A 16,476-nucleotide genomic window follows, 5' to 3' on the forward strand; every position below is an offset into this window, starting at 1 on the left:
CTAAGTGTTTGGTCCTCCAAAGTTGTAATGTGAGCTGGGGTGATGTGCAGGGGTAAAAGAGAACTAGGACAAAGGGGTTGGGGGAAAAGCGTCCAGTTGAACTTGGGCTGCTGTTAGACAAGGAGTTATTCCCTGAGGACACGCAACATGTGGGCCTGCATGTCATGGCTGCAAGTTACAAGCCTTGTGTTTCTGCAGGGAACTGAAGGGACTGCTGGGGTTAAGGAGCCTGCTGGACTTGCTCTACAAAGGTAGAGTTACAAGAGAGGCCTCTGGACTCTCTGGCTTTTCAAAACTCTGATACAAGAAATGATTGTAAAGGGACACTGATAGGTTGGCGTAGGCATGTATGAGGGGGCTTTCAGAAACCCCAGGGTTCGTCATGGTATGAATATAAAAAGTAAATAAATAGGAACAGTGTATTTTGAAAAGAATAAAATTCTCTTGCAGTGTTTGCAACTCAACTATTGCAGCCTCCTGCTAATGTATGAGACCTGCACATAATCCCACTGCCACACGGACAAGTCTTCCTAGTTGCAAGATGACAAGGCTCCATCCAATAGCTATAAAGCCCATACCTACCTATCCATAATCATGCCACTGCAGTTTCTGAATGCGTACTAGCACGTAACATCGCTTTGCTGAATTCATGCTTAATTACCCGCCACTTGTGACATTGAACCACTCCGAATCTGAGTACCTGCTGGTACCTGTATTAACAGGGTTCACCTGCACAGGTGTCTCTTGCTGATGTAATCCGCCCATGGTATTGACAAGGGATGTTGGATCTGATCTGAGAGAGACCAATTCCATTGTCTTTAGTGGACTTTGGATCAGGCCCAGTGTGTTGATTAACAGTTCTGTTTTACTCACCCATGGCCTAATCCAGAGCCCTTTGAAATCAGCGGAAAGAGTCCCCTTGATGGAAGCAGGCTCTGGATCAGGCCCGTAGTTGCCTGAATACCTAATATAAATGCAAGTGTGTCCCCACTAGTAAATACCCCTGCATGGGTTAAGAAAGTGAAATTGATTGGAAACTGACAAAACTAAAGGACAGAATTGACTCTTCCAGTCTGTTTATTTGCCTGACCTGGGAGAAATGAAAAACACCCCCCAACCGCATAACTAGTACAAATAAAACTTTAAACACTGCAATTCATTTTTAACACTCTAGTAAGTTTTCAGTAGCTCAGTTTAGGCATTTTTAAATTAAATACTCAGGGTCCGTTTTCCACTCCACCACACGGGCTTGAACGTCCGTGTAGACGCCATTCCCTTTTAGTGCAATTACACGGGCATAAGGAGTGGAGAATCAGGCCCTTCAGTGTAACTAGGTTGTCCCTTTTTCGGATCAGGTCTGTGGGTGCCACTTTTGTCGGATGCCATTGTGACTTTGGGGGAGGGGATGGAGGGTGTCACTGAACCACACTTTGTGTCAGGGTTTAAGTGAAATGAGTCAATTTCTAGAGGTGCAGAATATTGGAAATGTTGGTGAGGGGAGAGGAGGAACCTGTGTTGTAGTAAGACCATTAGTTCTGTTCATGGCCCGACGGCCTCTTTCTGTAGGTTTAGTGCCTCCTTTGCTGTCACACTCTCACTCTTGTTAGGTCTGATGAGTCCCTGAGCAGTCACTGAGACCTGGTAACTGCTCTAAGGTACCATAATGGCCATAAAATGGTTTTTATTATCTGATCAGCGCTGTTCTCTTTAGCCTGCGAAGTCACAGCAGAGAGCATATTGCAATTATTTTGCTGCGGAAATTTGCACACCCTCCCCTCCACCCCCTTTAATTGTTATGATAAATTGCAACTTCAGGAAAATATATAAAGCTCTGGGATGATAAAGCCAACTGATATTCAGCCCTGGCCTTTCAGCATGACTGGAGCCGGGTGCAAACACGACCCTTTTACAGAACACGCTGCACAAGCCATAGCTACAGTGGATCACTTTAGACAGAGGCTGAGCTCTGTACAGATTTGCTAACAGAGAGCTGTATGCAGTGGAGCTGGAAGGAGCCACGTAGGGGAGGAGAAGCCCCTACCCTGTGGAAGGTGCCTGGGGTGAGGGAAGCAGAGCCTCCATGGCATGCTCCTCCAGGCCTTATAGACTTTAGAAACTGCTCTTTGTATGAGCCACGTGGTTGGGTCTCTTGAAGGAGGCAGGCTGGTGTGTGTGTTTTTGTGGGGACAGCCATTGTCTGTAGCATCGTCTCTTGGAAGCCCCTGGGGTATCCCCCTCATGTAGGCTTCAGACCATCTCACTCAGCTCTGGCAGATGTGCTGCCTTGCAGCCGAGGATGGGCACTTGGGAACCAACACTCAGACATCCTCAGTATGTCCCAAGAGTCGTACAAATCCTGGGACGTCCAAGGGCTTAGAGGGATTCTCCCTGTTGCTGTTCCACAAGGGTTCGGACTGCATCACCTCTTCTTCACTCACCCCCAGTTCCTCCCGCCCCGCCCCAGGAATCATTTGCAAGTAAATTGAAAATGTTCCTCTTGGGGCGTGTCTGATCCCCTACATATGAAGGTTTCCCCCATTTTCAAGCCAGTTTGACCCATTGCTTCTCTGTCCCCTGATGTTTGCTGGTCACAGCAGCTGCTGCTTTGGCTCTGAAATGCACTAGAATGGGAAGGCTAACAGGCCTCCTTTGGGTTACACCTTTAGGTGGACATCGCTAATCATAGAATCATAGATTATTAGGGTTGGTGATTGCAATGATCAGGGCTCCCCTTAATTAACAGAACTGGAAAGTTAGTGGCAGACATGGACGAGATGTTTTCATTGGGTGTTCTTGGAAAAGTTTGAAATTTATTTAATTAAAAAAAAAAAAAAAGACTTCCATTGAGGTTTAATCAGCTACCCAGTAGCTCTCCCCTGCTTTTCCAAAGCATTTCATTTGTCGGGATTATTTGGAAGGTCCGAGCTGCAGCCTCTGCGAACCTCTGTGAGGTTAAATGTCACTCTGCATTTATCTGACCTGGCCTGACACACTTCACCTTCTGCTCTCTGCGAGTCCCTCCTGAAAGCACGCTCCTGCCAAGAGGGCCGCAAGGCCTGGCCTTTCCCACTGAAGAAGATGCATGCACAAATTGTAGGGAGGTCACCGGACTCCTGCTTCACTTCACTGCTTTCATGATTCCCTTTCCAATCCCGTGTTTGTGTTGATGCCTAGTTAGATTTTAAGCTCTAGAGGGCGAGGATCTTAGCTGTGTATTGGTCTGTCTCAGGTCTCCTAAACCCCTTTCACACCGGGTGTGCGAATGTGATGGTTGCCATCTTGCCTGCTGGACCTGGGAGTGAACCAGCGTGCTCCTGAGCGGGAAGCATGAGCTTCTACAGCTTGAGCTAAAAAGCCTAACTGGGGCGATGATAAACTCTCATCCTCTGTGGCTCAGGCACAGAGTGGGGAGACCTGTGTCATGCACTCACCGGTGGGTTACACCAGTGGGTCTCAGCAAAGGGTACGTGTACTCCTGGGGCTACACAGAGGTCTTCCAGGGGGGACATCAACTCATCTAGATATTTGCCTAGTTTTACACCAGGCTGCATAAAAGGCACCAGCGAAGTCAGTACAAACTATAATTTCATACCGACAATGACTTGTTCTTTATACTATACACTGAAATGTAAGTACAATATTTATGGTCCAATTGATTTATTTTATAATTATATGGTAAAAATGAGAACGGGGGCAATTTTTTCAGCAAGTGTGCTGTAACACTTCTGTATTTTTAGGTCTGATTTTGTAAGCAAGTGGCTTTTAAGTGAGGTGAAGCTTGGGGGTACGCAAGACAAATCGGACTCCTGAACGGGGTACTGTAGCCTGGAAAGGTTGAGAGCCACTGGGTTACGCTACCCCAATCGTAAATTAGATGTATAGTTATTATTGGGATCAGTGCCCCGTTGTGCCAGGTGCTGTACATGTGTAAAACAAAAAGACAGTCCCTGCCCCAAGAGCTTTCAGTCTATTTGTTTGTACTTTGGCTTTCTCAAGAGTTGTGTGGTCATTGACGTACTTTGGCAGGACTGTCTGGGGAGAGTTTGCACAAGCTCTTTCCTCTGTTAAAATCCACCCAGTTCAGCTGAGAGTGTGAAAAGGACAATGAAAACCGCTGTGGTGATAGCTTTACATTTGCAGTAGTACAGACTCTTTGCTGTTATGGAGGGATGGAGCTTACCATCGGACGGTGCGGGGAATTTCTGTCAGAGTCACAGGGAGTCTGGGGTGTGGGTCAGGCCTGTAGGTATTCTGGCTGGGGGAAATTCACCCCAATGTCAAAAACCTGCAAGAGGTTGTGTGTGACTCGGGTGGTTCCCCACCCTCCCCTCATGCACCACTTCAGTCAAAATAGGGCTGACGTGGGACTTAATTGGAGCATAGTCTTGGTGCTGAGGGGGAGGGGAGAGAGTCTCCCCTGTTATGCATAAAATCTATCCTCTATAGTTAGTAGGAAATCTCAGAGAGAGGGGGGCTGGGCCCCAGCTCTGCCGTTGTCTTCCCCTCCTGTTGGCCTGGCCCAGCAGGAAGAGCGTAGGAAATGGGATTGTGAAGCGTCTGCCTGTTAGAACTGCAGCAAGTTTATGCTGAGTGTGACAGTCATGAGAACCCCCTTGAAAGTCACCTGTATTTGACCCTTCACACCCATGTTCACTGGGCGCTGACTCTCACAACGTAGCAATTTTGAGGAGAGCTTTTTGGTCCTGAGTTGCCTAATCAAATTCTCCTTCTCTTCCCCCTCCCCGACTTTTGTGCCAATTCCTTCCGCTCGCCAGAACCGGGGTCGCCTGGCCGAGAAGAGAACGATCCCTCTGCCTCCCACCAGGCTCCCAAAGAAAGAGCTGACCTCCATTTTCTCACATAGCGACGACAGCGAGGAGAGTGACAAGGCCAATGGTCAACACCCCGAAGTGAAGCAGGAGGAGGATCTGCATATCAGTATCATGAAAAGAAGGTATTTTCCAGCTGTGGGATGCTGGCACTGCGAGCCCAGAGATGGAGAGCACTTGACGGCGGGTCATGGGAGTGTGCCAGAGCTGCCACGGGAAGCTCAAGTTCAAAGGCTGCCTGTTGGCGTCATCTCCTGAATTGGAAACGAAAGTGTAGATGTAGCAGATATATATTCGTTATACGCAATGAATGGAAGGGGGCTTCCTGCTCTGTGTTCCTTACTATGACCCACTCACTCCTGTTTGGACAGGTTGGGTGTCTATGGAGCCTTCGATAGACGTACCATGGAATTTACCTTGGTACTAGTGGCACTCGCCCATTAGATGATAATCTCATTTGACCCTCCGTCCAGTGTTCTGTGACTGTGCTGCATGGGGCCTTTTCAATCACAGATGGTAGAACGTGGCAAAAGTCTTGGAGCCAGATCCTCAGTTGGTATAAAGATGCCGAAGCTTCATGGGTTTACACCAGCTGAAGATCTGGCCCTACGTTGCAGTTTGTCCTAACGTGACCTTGGCGATCTAGAACCTTTACAAACTTTGGGGTGTTGGTAAACAGAACGGCGGCAGGCGCGGGAGAGTGTTGTTTATGCTCCTAATTGGAAATGTTAAGTTGCTAAAGACAAAATCCCAGGCTTGGCCTGAAAAATGCAACAGTGAGTGTTAAAGTAGATGTGTTGAAAGAGCTGTGGATTGAAAATAGTTAGTAAAACATCAGGAAAGAGTGTGCATGCGCGTGCGTGCGTGTGCGCGCTCCTCCTACCTAAAACCGACAGAGAACTGAAAAGGGAATTGAAAATCTTAAGTCATACCTAGGTGTCCCCTCACTTTGGCTCTGGTGAAAAGTCGCGTCACCCCTGGTATTCAGCTGCAGAACTTCGGGTTCTTGCATCCCTCCAGAGAAATATGTTGTTTATAGGATCTATAACTACAGGAAAATAAATATCCAGAGAGGCTGCATCTCGGCCCCCCCATGCATGTCATTGCTACTCATTTTGATCATCATCTCTCTCTAATGCATAAAATCGCTCAGATTCCCAGACAAGCTCTATAAAAACAGAGGAGTGGAAACTGAAGGCATGTAATTGCTTTTCTGTGTTTTATGCGTTCTTGCTCCTGAGCAGATAAGCCATTTCCCCTTTCCTCCAAGCAGAAGCCGCCGCGTGTAACAATGCGATCTCAGGAATAAGGGAGTCGAGAGAGTAGCCTGGCCCCTCGGGTGAAGCCCGTCTATAACCAAGAGCTCCTCACCCATCATGGTAGTTGGTCAACAGTGCTGGCCAAGGGTTATTAATTGGAAAGAGGGGCAGAGGGGCAGGTGCATCTCGCGCTCTCTCTCCCAGATGTGCACACACACGAACCTGGCTAAACAGTCCTAAGAAGCTACCATAATTTTCCCCTCCACCCTCCTTTAATTATGCTTTTAATTCTGCAAAAATTACAATGCTAGGCTTTCTCATTAGGAGGGAGAATAATATAATAAATATTTAATTGATATTCAGGGCCCCCAAAATATAAAGTGCTTTTATCTTAAATCTTTAATTACAGTAATTGCTTGGCCTTGTTTATTAGGAAACACAGAAAAAAAGATTCCTTAGTTGTCATTAGCTCCTGGTCCTTCAGCTCACCATTGCGCTGCCCCTCCTTCCACTTTTTTGATCAGTTTATTGGAGGGTCTCAGTCTAAACCTTGCTTTGAATTCTTAGGAGGAGGGGCTGATGCTTCACACTTAGTTTGAATCCTGTTTACTCCATAGAGGCATTTTTGACCTCACTTTGCTGCCATTGTGGAAGGGCTGTGCCTGTGTGGGGATATTGCGTTTGCTTTTTCGCTTTCAGACCTGCCCAATCCTCTTTCCAGTGGGAGTTGGCTCAGAGGCCCTCTGGGCCTACAGTTCTTGCTAAGACAGGGCTTCGTTCTGAGAGGAGCTGTGCATTGTAGCCAGAGCCTTCCAGAGTAATCGCCGACTCTGGTACCCTCTAGAGACCCTCTGGGCTCCATGAGTGCTAGTGGGGGCGTTGCCTAGGATCAGACCTGTAGCGTGATGTCACAGACGGTGGTGTTCAAGTTCTTCCTGAAGCCCGGGCCTTGGAGATTCCTAGTGGCGAGCAAAAAATGGCTGCAGGGAATATAGAGCTTAATTCATTGCAAACACAGTTTGCCAGGGAATCTGTTGGAATGCGGGACCTTTGGAAGGTGGTGGAGGAGTAAAGCATGGAGGCGAAGGAGAGCTTGGTAAAGTTGGTCTGGCTGCTATGTGGGTATGCCAGGATAGAGACAGAGAGACCTTGTGCTGTCTGTCCTGGCCCAGAGCTATTCTCGCATCTGTCTTGGTGAAGGGCTAGAATGGCAGAGCCAGAGGCCCAGGCACTGCAGTGATGGATGGAGTAATAACCAGAGAGAGGGAATGCATTTTCGATACTGCACCAGGAGGCACCTGCTGCCCACACCTCCACCTTCAGAAATCTCCTAATGCTCCAGCTCTTACACCTTTAAAGCGCACATTACATCCACTCCCACCCTATGGCCTTGAATGCCCAAAGGTGGAGCTTGCAGCATTGTTGTAGCCGTGTCGGTCCCAGGATATTAGAGACACAAGGTGGGTGAGGTTGTATCTGTTATTGGATCAGCTTCTGTGAAAGACACAAGCCTTTGAGCTGCACAGAGCTCTCCAGGTGGAGCTGTGAGTCAGAGGGGTGGCATGTGCTATTGCCTAGGGCTGGCTCTGGGGAGAACAATGGGTAGAAAGTAGTTGGATCCCTTCTGGGCACGGCTCTGCTGCAGTGTACACGCACTTGCTGTGCTCTCTCTCTTGTCATTAGCAGCACAGTGGCGAGGGAGGAGGGCGTGGTCAACCTGGTTCCAGAGAGGCCAACATCATCATCATAAAAGCTAGATGTGTAACAGACATGACAGCTGGGGCCACGAAGAGATGGTGCCCCATCTGCTTTCTGTTTTAATTCACCTGTTGCAGCCTCCCGTAGTGGTGACGGATTGGGCAGAGGTGGCGTTGCCTCCAGGGGAGAGGAAGAAATAGACTAAACGGTGGTGGCAAGGGAGTGAGGTCAGAACAAAGCCAGTCTCAGTGTGTTTCATTCTCTCTCTCTCTCTCTCTCTCTCGCTGTCGTTTTGAATACTTTTGTTTCTTTTATGAAATGTCTCCTTCTGCCCCCAATATCAACGTGGGGGAATGTGTGCCAGTGTCAGGAAGGTTTGCCATGGTTAACGAAAAGGAAATGGAGTTTAGTGGGCAGAACAGGGGTCTGTGAGCTCAGTCTCCTGAGTTCTGGTCCAGCCTTTGCCACTGGCACACGAGGTGACATTAGGCAATCCATCCACTTTGGGTCTCCTTGTGGGTGCACTTCAAGAGCAGGGTGTCTGGATTCTGGTGCTTTCGGACTGCATGATGGAGGAGGATCGGCTAGTGCAGCTGTCAGCTCTGTGCACTGCAGAAGGGATATGGCTGGACAGATCAGGGGCATGGCTGAGGGTCCTGCCATCCCAACCCATGTGTGCCTGCTAGTGCTTGAGGTTGCTACTGCGGGGAGTGGATGCTGCAGCTTCTTAAAGGGGTAGTAGAAGGCGGCTGACCTTTTTTAAGTCATCTGTGCTGCATAGGGAAAGTATATGCAGCCACTGTTGGTTGGCCACTGCATCTCTGCACCCCTCTGGCTGTAACAGTAAGAAAGTAGCCCCTACCCTTTTTCTGTAAAATGGGTTCAGTAATATATATCAATTTTGGTGGAGTACTATTGCAAAGATTATTGAATGTTTGCAAAGTGCTGGGAGGCCCTGGAAGAAAGGTATGCTATCCAGTACAAATATTCCGTTATTAATTCTGCAAACGGTAGTTTGTAACGATGGTGAATTGCAGTCTTATCTGCAGGCCCTTTACGTAGTCGAGGAATCTGTCTTTTTGCAGATTGTTTAATAAAGTGGCCAGTGAGGTCATGTCTCTGCCCGCGAGCATGTTGCTAGGTCCTGCTCCTACATATTACGGAACACCTGCGGAAGGAGGTGTTGGAAGGAGTCAGAGATGCTCAGCAGTTGCTTTTGGTGCATATAACAAAGTTAAATAAAGCAAACCTTGTAACTGACGCGAGCCTGGGTCCCTGTACAGAGATCCAGGTGACCTGTGGTTACAGGTGGGTTGATGCATCTTTTCGCGAGACATCGTGAGCCCCGCTTTAGCACGTTTTACATTAGCATTCTGTGAGCATGCCCTGCATGTGGGAAACAGAAGGTTTCAAGTCCTCTCTCTCCCAGCCAGCTTCCTGTGCTGGGATTGATACTGTAATGCAGTGGTTCTCAACCAGGGGCCCAGGGCCCTTTGGGGGGCTGCGAGCAGGTTTCAGGGGGCCGCCAAGCAGGGCCAGCATTAGACTTGCTGGGGCCCAGGGCAGAAAGCTGAAGCCCCGAGCCCCGCCACTTGGGGCTGAAGCCAAAGCCTGAGCAACTTAGCTTTGCGGCATGTGGCATGGGACCCCAGGCAACTGCATTGCTTGCTGCCCCCTAACCGTGGCCCTGGCTTTTATATGCAGAAAAACAGTTGTTGTGGCACCCAAGTGCCATGGGGCAATGCATTCAGGCCTTTGGTTGCAGAAAGCCTCGCTCTTCTAAGGACTTGTCCACACACACAAGTTGTGCTGCCTTAACAGTCGCAGTTCAGTTAAAGCAGTACATCTCATCTAGCGTGGGTGCACTTATATCAGTGGGCAGGTGCTTTATACTAGGGTAGCTAGCCTGTTCCCATACAAGAAAGGAAATATGCTATACCAGTTTAAGGCACATCCATACAGGCATAACTGTATCCACGCAAGGGGTACCATCAGTGTAATTATTTCGGTCAGAGATCACACCCCTAACTGAAATAGTTACACAGGTACAAACGCTGAGTAGGCTGGGGCTAAATTGGGACTTTGTCAACATGAAGCCTTTTCCATTTGTGATGAATTATTGACTAAGCTGCCCCTTCTTAGCACCTGAGCTAAAACCGCTCCCCACAGGTCCCTTCTCTCACGCTGGGCTGTCGCAGATGCACACTAAAACAATATCACTGTGGTTTTTCAAAGGAAGCTAAGGGAGGTTGGGCACCAGATTCAACTAAGTTCAATGGGAGTGTGGCGCCTAACTCCCTTAGACAGCCGAACCTATAATAGTAAGAGAGACTGGCTTAAACCAACAAAGGCCTGGGAGTTTAGAGTTAGGGCTGGAACTGCCTTTTAGCCACTCCATTGTGTATAGCTCAAACAGGAGCAGTAATACTTCCATAGATGCTGGATTATAGGCACCATAAAGCAGCTGAAGGATTAACTGGAGGTTTCTCAGTGTCTACATAACTACGCCGGCGTGGACACACACCGTACGCTGATGGACGTGCAGCGTCCTGCCAGTTTAGAAACACCACTTCACTGACCCACATTAGCCAGGTGGACAAAAGCACGTTTCTGTCAGCTTGGCTGTGCTGGCCAGGGGGTGTGGATTTTTCAGACTTTTGCCCATCATAGCCATGCCAGGATACGTTTTACATGTAAACCAAGTGTCAGCTCCAATTTGGTTTAAACCAGGCAGCTGAGCACAGGGGTGTGGGAGAATTTTACTACTACTTTTAGATGCTGGCTGCTCTCTTAAGATGGAAAGGAAAGAGATGTAATGAAAGCCCCTGAGCTTTGAGATGATGGGCTGTGTAACTGCTCGTAGAAATACATATGTGGATAATTCTCCAACAGGCCGTAATGGCATGGCTAATAATAAGAGGCAATAATACTTAAGCACCTGTTAAAAACGGTAAAAGTTTTTGACCTGACCAGCTGCAAATGCTCCAAAGGAACCATTACTGGGCTATCTGTAAATATGTAGTTTGGCCTGGGTAACACGCAGGAGTGCCCGGTTAAAAATGCCGATGGAATTCTTGTTGAAAAAGGAGTGAGAGCAGCAAGTGCAGTAGCAGATTGCATAATGAGCCCACGGGGTGGGCCTGATCCCTTGCCAAACATTGTTCTGAAATCAAAGCTGGTTTTGAGAGGAATAGGAGTGCAAACAAAGGAGAAGGGCCAGTGACCGTGGCTCTAATGAAGACTGATGTCAGTGCCTCCAGGAAGTCCCTGGAGGCCCTCCTGCTTTCCCCTTACTGAAGACCTTCTCTGAGCATTATCCTCTGGCTGGGGTAATGATGGCTCCATCCCTAAGATGCCCAGGTATTTTTACTTTGTTTTCCTGACATTAAGCTAATGGCTTTCGAATGGGGACAGCGTTGGAAATGGAGTCCCTGATTCAAGAAGGAGCGGGGCATACGTTTTGCAGCCTTCTCTCTCTCTACTCAGCTGTAGTTTGCACGGCTCTGTTCTCGGTCCTGCCGCACGTGTCTCTGTGCGCCGGCGTTTAACTGCAAACTCATTCTTCTCCCTCCCCGGCCCAGAAACCCAGCTCATGGCACTGTTCTCACTCTGCTTCCATTTTCTAATAGCAGGATCGCCGACCTCCACTAAGCCTTAATGGTTAGCTGCTGTCAGCCCTTTCGGTGCCTCCCTCTCTAAGTGGAAAGCTATTTCTGACATCCCATAAGGCCGCTGCTCTTTGACTCTCTAATTGATTGAAGTTCAAACTGAAGGCCCCCTATTATATCTGTCGCAGGCACCTGCCTGTGATACAGCCATCGGGTGCGAGGCAAAGCCTTCTCAGGACTCCACTCTCCTCTTCCTCCCCTGTGATGCCGCTTGATAGTGGCTATGTAGCAATGCCGTCTCCCTTCTGACAGAGCCTAGTCAGTGGGCCAGGCATTGGTCCAGTGTCATGGCCTGACTTGACAACACCCAGCCTCCCCCCTCATCTAGCGGCTGGTGCCGGAGATCTGGCTCTGCTCCCACGGGAAATGGGCTGAGCTGGCTCGTCTTTAGAGCAGGTTCTGTTGCCAACTTGTAGCTGCTGAAGAGAGCAAGGAATGGGGCAGAGCAGTGGGGCTCCACTAATGGGCCAGTCGGTTGGATTGGATTCTGCAGCCCTTGTCCTAAGCCTTGTGACACGTGGTACCAGTTGGTGAGGGGATTGGGGGTGGGGGTCCCACCTTGTGCTGATGGTATAACGCTCGCAGCGATTGTTTGCTCTGCTCCTCCTTTCTCTTTCTGCCTGATATTTCCTCCCTGCATTTCCTCCTTTGCCACGTCTGCCTGCTGCTTAATAATAATCACTCCAATCAATCAATAAATAAAAGATCCATCTGGGAAGCAAATGCTGGATTTGGTCCAGAGTGCCAGGAAGCTGCAGTTGACCTAATGAGGACTTATCTTTAAGAGAGAGGGGAAATGGCTCCTTATTCCACAGTGGGTAAAAAATGCTAAACAGTGAGAAATCTCTTCCTGAGCAAGACATAGGTATCAGGCTGGGACAAGGGGAAAAGTGAGATCAAATTAAATGAAATCCAGGCCTGCAAGTGCCTTTATGCATCCCACAGCGGATTCTTGGATCTCTCCTCTTGCTGCAGCATCCCTCGCCCTGCAGTGCCCGGTTTTGTCATAGGGACGCTGGTGGTTTTTATTTAGGTAGTACCTGTCCTCTGGGGATCCTAAAGCATGTCAAAGAGGTAGCCGTTCACCCCAGCCTTACAGACATAGTAAGGCCTGGCGCACCGAAGTGCCACACAGAAAGTCAGCTGCAGGATAGGGAATAAAACCCAGGACTCCCGATTTGCAGGCCCACCCTCCTTTAATCAGTAGGCTGCTCTACTTCCCATGATGCACTTGGCACTCACAGCCACACGCTCTGACTTGTCAGTGGTGGGTGATGAGATAATGGCACCGAGGGGCTGACTGTGACTTTCCAACCCTCTGAACACAGCAGCATCCTGAGTGACAGCTGCGTGTATTTTTGCTCCCAAGCCTAACATCTGCAGCATCTCCTGTTACGTGGCAAGAGCTCCTCTGTGCACCCGAGGGTGGTGTTTTTGCAGATGTGACCGTGAGATATAGGGTCTGATGCAAAGCCCATTGCAAATACTGGGAAGGCTCCCATTGACCACAGTGGGCTGTGCTCAAGCCCTATAGTATGTAAAACTGGGTTCTTGATTTCTCCCTTCTCCCTACCTACATTCCCTCCGTTGAATTTTCTTTCCGATCTGGAGAATTTGGGGGAATCCCTATTGGGTTTTACCTCACTCTGTGGCCTTGTCTAGGCTAGAGAACTGAACAGATTAAAAGGATACTTCGGCAGCATTATTTATCGCCTGTAAGGACTGAGAAAGGGGCAGCTGTGGAGCTGCCCGTGAATGGCCCTGTTTCTCCAGCAGCGATGAGCTGGCTGCACACGGCTCAGCACTCCCTGCTCTTTTCTACCCCGCTGTCGGTCACTGCAGCGTGCTCCGGGGCAGCCGGAGTTAGGAGACGAAGCAGTTGGAAAGGGACTTTTACACTGTAAAAGCTCAGCTGCAGAATCCGGCTGTGGTCTCGCTCTGAAGTGACAGGTCACTAGGGGCATGTCTGACTCATGCTGCTGGCCTCTTCTGGGTTGCTGCTTCGGCGTTGAAAGCACGCAGGGACCGCTGGGGTAAAGAGAAATTAGTGGGGGAACAACTTGCAAATTAAAAAGTATCCCAGCTGCGCATCATTATTTTGCCAACTCTGTCGCTTTCATTTTGGGCTGCATTCTTGTTCCAAAGCACGCTCTGGAGATGTCTTGAGTTGCTGTTACATTTTTGGGGTTATTTTTTCTCTCTCTCTCTCTTTTTTTTTAAAAACCAAAATATGACAGTCCAGCCCCTCCTCATCCATGTACCTGATCTGGCAGTTTGTTCATTTCACCCTTTTTCCGGCCTCGCTGGGTTACAAACAGCATGGCGAAGCAGTCACCTCCTGTTGCCGTGGGACCCATCTGGCCATTTTTATTAAACACTTTAGAACTGATCACACCATGGCTGAGATCTGGGAGCGTGAGGAGGTGGTGATGCTGCTGCTTGCCTGCCTGCATTTTTTTTTTAATTATTAATTTGTCAGGAACTGGCTTAGTGTCTGTATAAAGCCCAAAGACGGCTTGTGTAGCTGATAGCTTGCAAATTATTAGTAATTTGATTTCAATTGAATGAATAACCCGTTAAAGCGAAATGTACATTAGTCTCAGAAATCTAATTGGAGGCAATGCCATAGAAATGCAGCAAGAGTGCTTGGTTAAACTACCTTCTCCCCCCAAAAAAGATAATTAGGATTTAATTTCATTCTCACCTATTCATTTGTCTAAATATGGGTGTTTAATTATCCATCTCGGCAAATAGCTGCCTCTGCCTCTGTGTGGATCTGCACTATCTCTTTAGCATAAGCTTCTCCCTTTCCCCGTGCTTATCACACTGAGGCAAGGCTTTGTACTTTGGTGTTCAGCTGCACTGAACCTCATTGTGAGTCACTTCATTCTGACGTTTGGGAGCACTCTGCTTTCCTGGGCAGATTGGCAGCTTCAGCAACCCATGAGAAGTTGTATATTAGATAATAGGAGACTTTTAATTGGACCGACAAATAACACAGTACAGCTCTACCTCGATATAACGCTGTCCTCGGGAGCCAAAAAATCTTACCGCGTTATAGGTGAAACTGTGTTATATCATTGATCTGCCAGAGTGCGCAGCCCCGCCCCTCCGGAGCACTGCTTTACCGCCTTATATCCGAATTCATGTTATATTGGGTCGCGTTATATCGGGTCAGAGATGTAGTAGTAACATTGGAGAGAGGCGTGGACTGAACACAAGGCTGGGAGCCAGGAGCCCACGGGCTCAAGCCTCTGCTCTGACACGTGGCCTTGAGCAAGTCACTTTGCTTAAATTCTATGACGAGAGGATTGATTAGATAGTGCTGCTTTTATACTACAATAAAGGTTTCATAGCCCAGTGGTCTAAGCCCAGTGAATCAGGGGACTGGTTGCTCCCCGATTGGTCTGCCTCTGATTTTCTGTGTGACTCTGGATGAGTCACAGTTTTCCTATTGGTAGAATGGACGTAGGGACGCCTCCACATCTTTGTACAGTGCTTGAGAGCTTTTGATGAAAGCGCTTTAGTTTCTACGTCAGGGTAACATTCTAAAGAGCGAATATGCAACGTAGCTCTGATCTGTAGGGCCCATGCAGAGCGACAGACTTTTGTGGTGAAACCAGTGCTGGCAGAACTCCCATTGGTAGAGGAGGCAAAATCTCCAGTTCTTCCTGGGATTCACAGTGTGCCTGCTTACAGTCCCAGTTATGATAGATCCCACACTTAGTGTGTGTGTGTGCACGCGTGCACTGTAGGGTCCCAGTAATGCAGTGGGTGCTGTACACATGGCCTCAGGTAGAATTTGGCCCGTTGATTGGTTCTGAAGACCCTGTGAGTGAAACGTGTGTGATTCAATCAGAAGCCTAAGGGCTGGGTCACCTTAGTTGCAGCTCCTCTGTATTGTGAGTTTTCTATTGGATGGCATGTCACAAGATTTTAACCAGGCAAACACAGCATTTAATCTACACATAGCTCTGGGCCAAGCCCTCCAGCAGTATGATTGTTGCTTTTGATTTCTTTTGTGGGCAGAGACAGATTGTTTTGTAGAGAATGGAATAGCGAAAGCAAAATCTTCCTCTCTTTTAACATACAGTTTGACTTCCAAGCCTGTTCCAAGGAGCATATTGTTGGGTAGGGGAGACTGTAACACCCACCTGTTCCCACTATGCAGCTGTCATGAGATCATTTGCATAGTGCAGTTTGATTGGCTAAAATGAGGTAGTGGAGGTTTTCCTTTCTCATGGGAGTGGAAATCCCTTGTCCTGTTGGGACCATTTTAACCATATTGGTTAAAAAAATGATCTAGTTTAGAGGAGAAGCGAAGGCATCTATAAAATATACATATAACAAAAGGAAGATGGGGGAAGTTGATAGTAATGAATATAAATCAAATGCTAGGAATTGTAGAAGACTGATGAGGGAAGAAAAGGGAAGAATAAGGAGAAATTTATGGCCAGCAGAATTAAGGACAATAAGGGGGAGTTTTTAAAGTATATTAGGAACAAAATGAATCCTGACAATGGTATTGGGCCCCATTACTAGATAGAAATGGTACAACTATCATAATAATGCAAAAAAGGCAGAAATGTTCAATAAATGTTCTGTATTTGGGGAAAAACAGATGATGCAGACTCATCATATAATGATAACACTCTTTCCAATCTGCTTGTATCTCAGCAGGATACTAAACAGTAGCTACTAAAGTTAAACATTTTAAAATCAGCAGGTCCAGATAATTTACATTCAAGAGTTTTAAAAGAGCTGACTGAGGAGCGTCCTGTGCCAGTAATGTTGATTTTTCAATAAGTCTTGGAACACTGGGGAAGTTCCAGAAAACTAGAAGAAAGCTAATGTTGTGCCAGTATTTTAAAAAGGTAAATGGGATTACTTGGGTAATCATAGGACTGTCAGTCTGATATCAATCCCAGGCAAAGTATTGGAGTGGCCAATCAACATGGGTTTATGGAGAATAGCTCCTGTCAAACTAATTTGATATCTTTGAGATTACAAGTTTGATTGATA

At 47.8% G+C, this 16,476-nt stretch overlaps 1 protein-coding gene across 5 annotated transcripts in view; it reads left to right on the forward strand.

Moving 5' to 3' along the window:
• SAMD11 (sterile alpha motif domain containing 11) overlaps positions 1 to 16,476 on the forward strand; it is a 180,310-nt gene that overhangs the window by 53,921 nt on the left and 109,913 nt on the right. For all 5 annotated transcript variants that reach the window (XM_039509263.1, XM_039509264.1, XM_039509265.1 and 2 more), the window contains exon 3: positions 4,776 to 4,954. In XM_039509263.1, the coding sequence (XP_039365197.1) occupies positions 4,776 to 4,954 (179 nt within the window). The remainder of the gene's footprint in view (positions 1 to 4,775; positions 4,955 to 16,476) is intronic.

The sequence above is a fragment of the Mauremys reevesii genome, linkage group 21 (genome assembly GCF_016161935.1).
Source record: "Mauremys reevesii isolate NIE-2019 linkage group 21, ASM1616193v1, whole genome shotgun sequence".
Lineage (NCBI taxonomy): Eukaryota > Metazoa > Chordata > Testudines > Geoemydidae > Mauremys > Mauremys reevesii.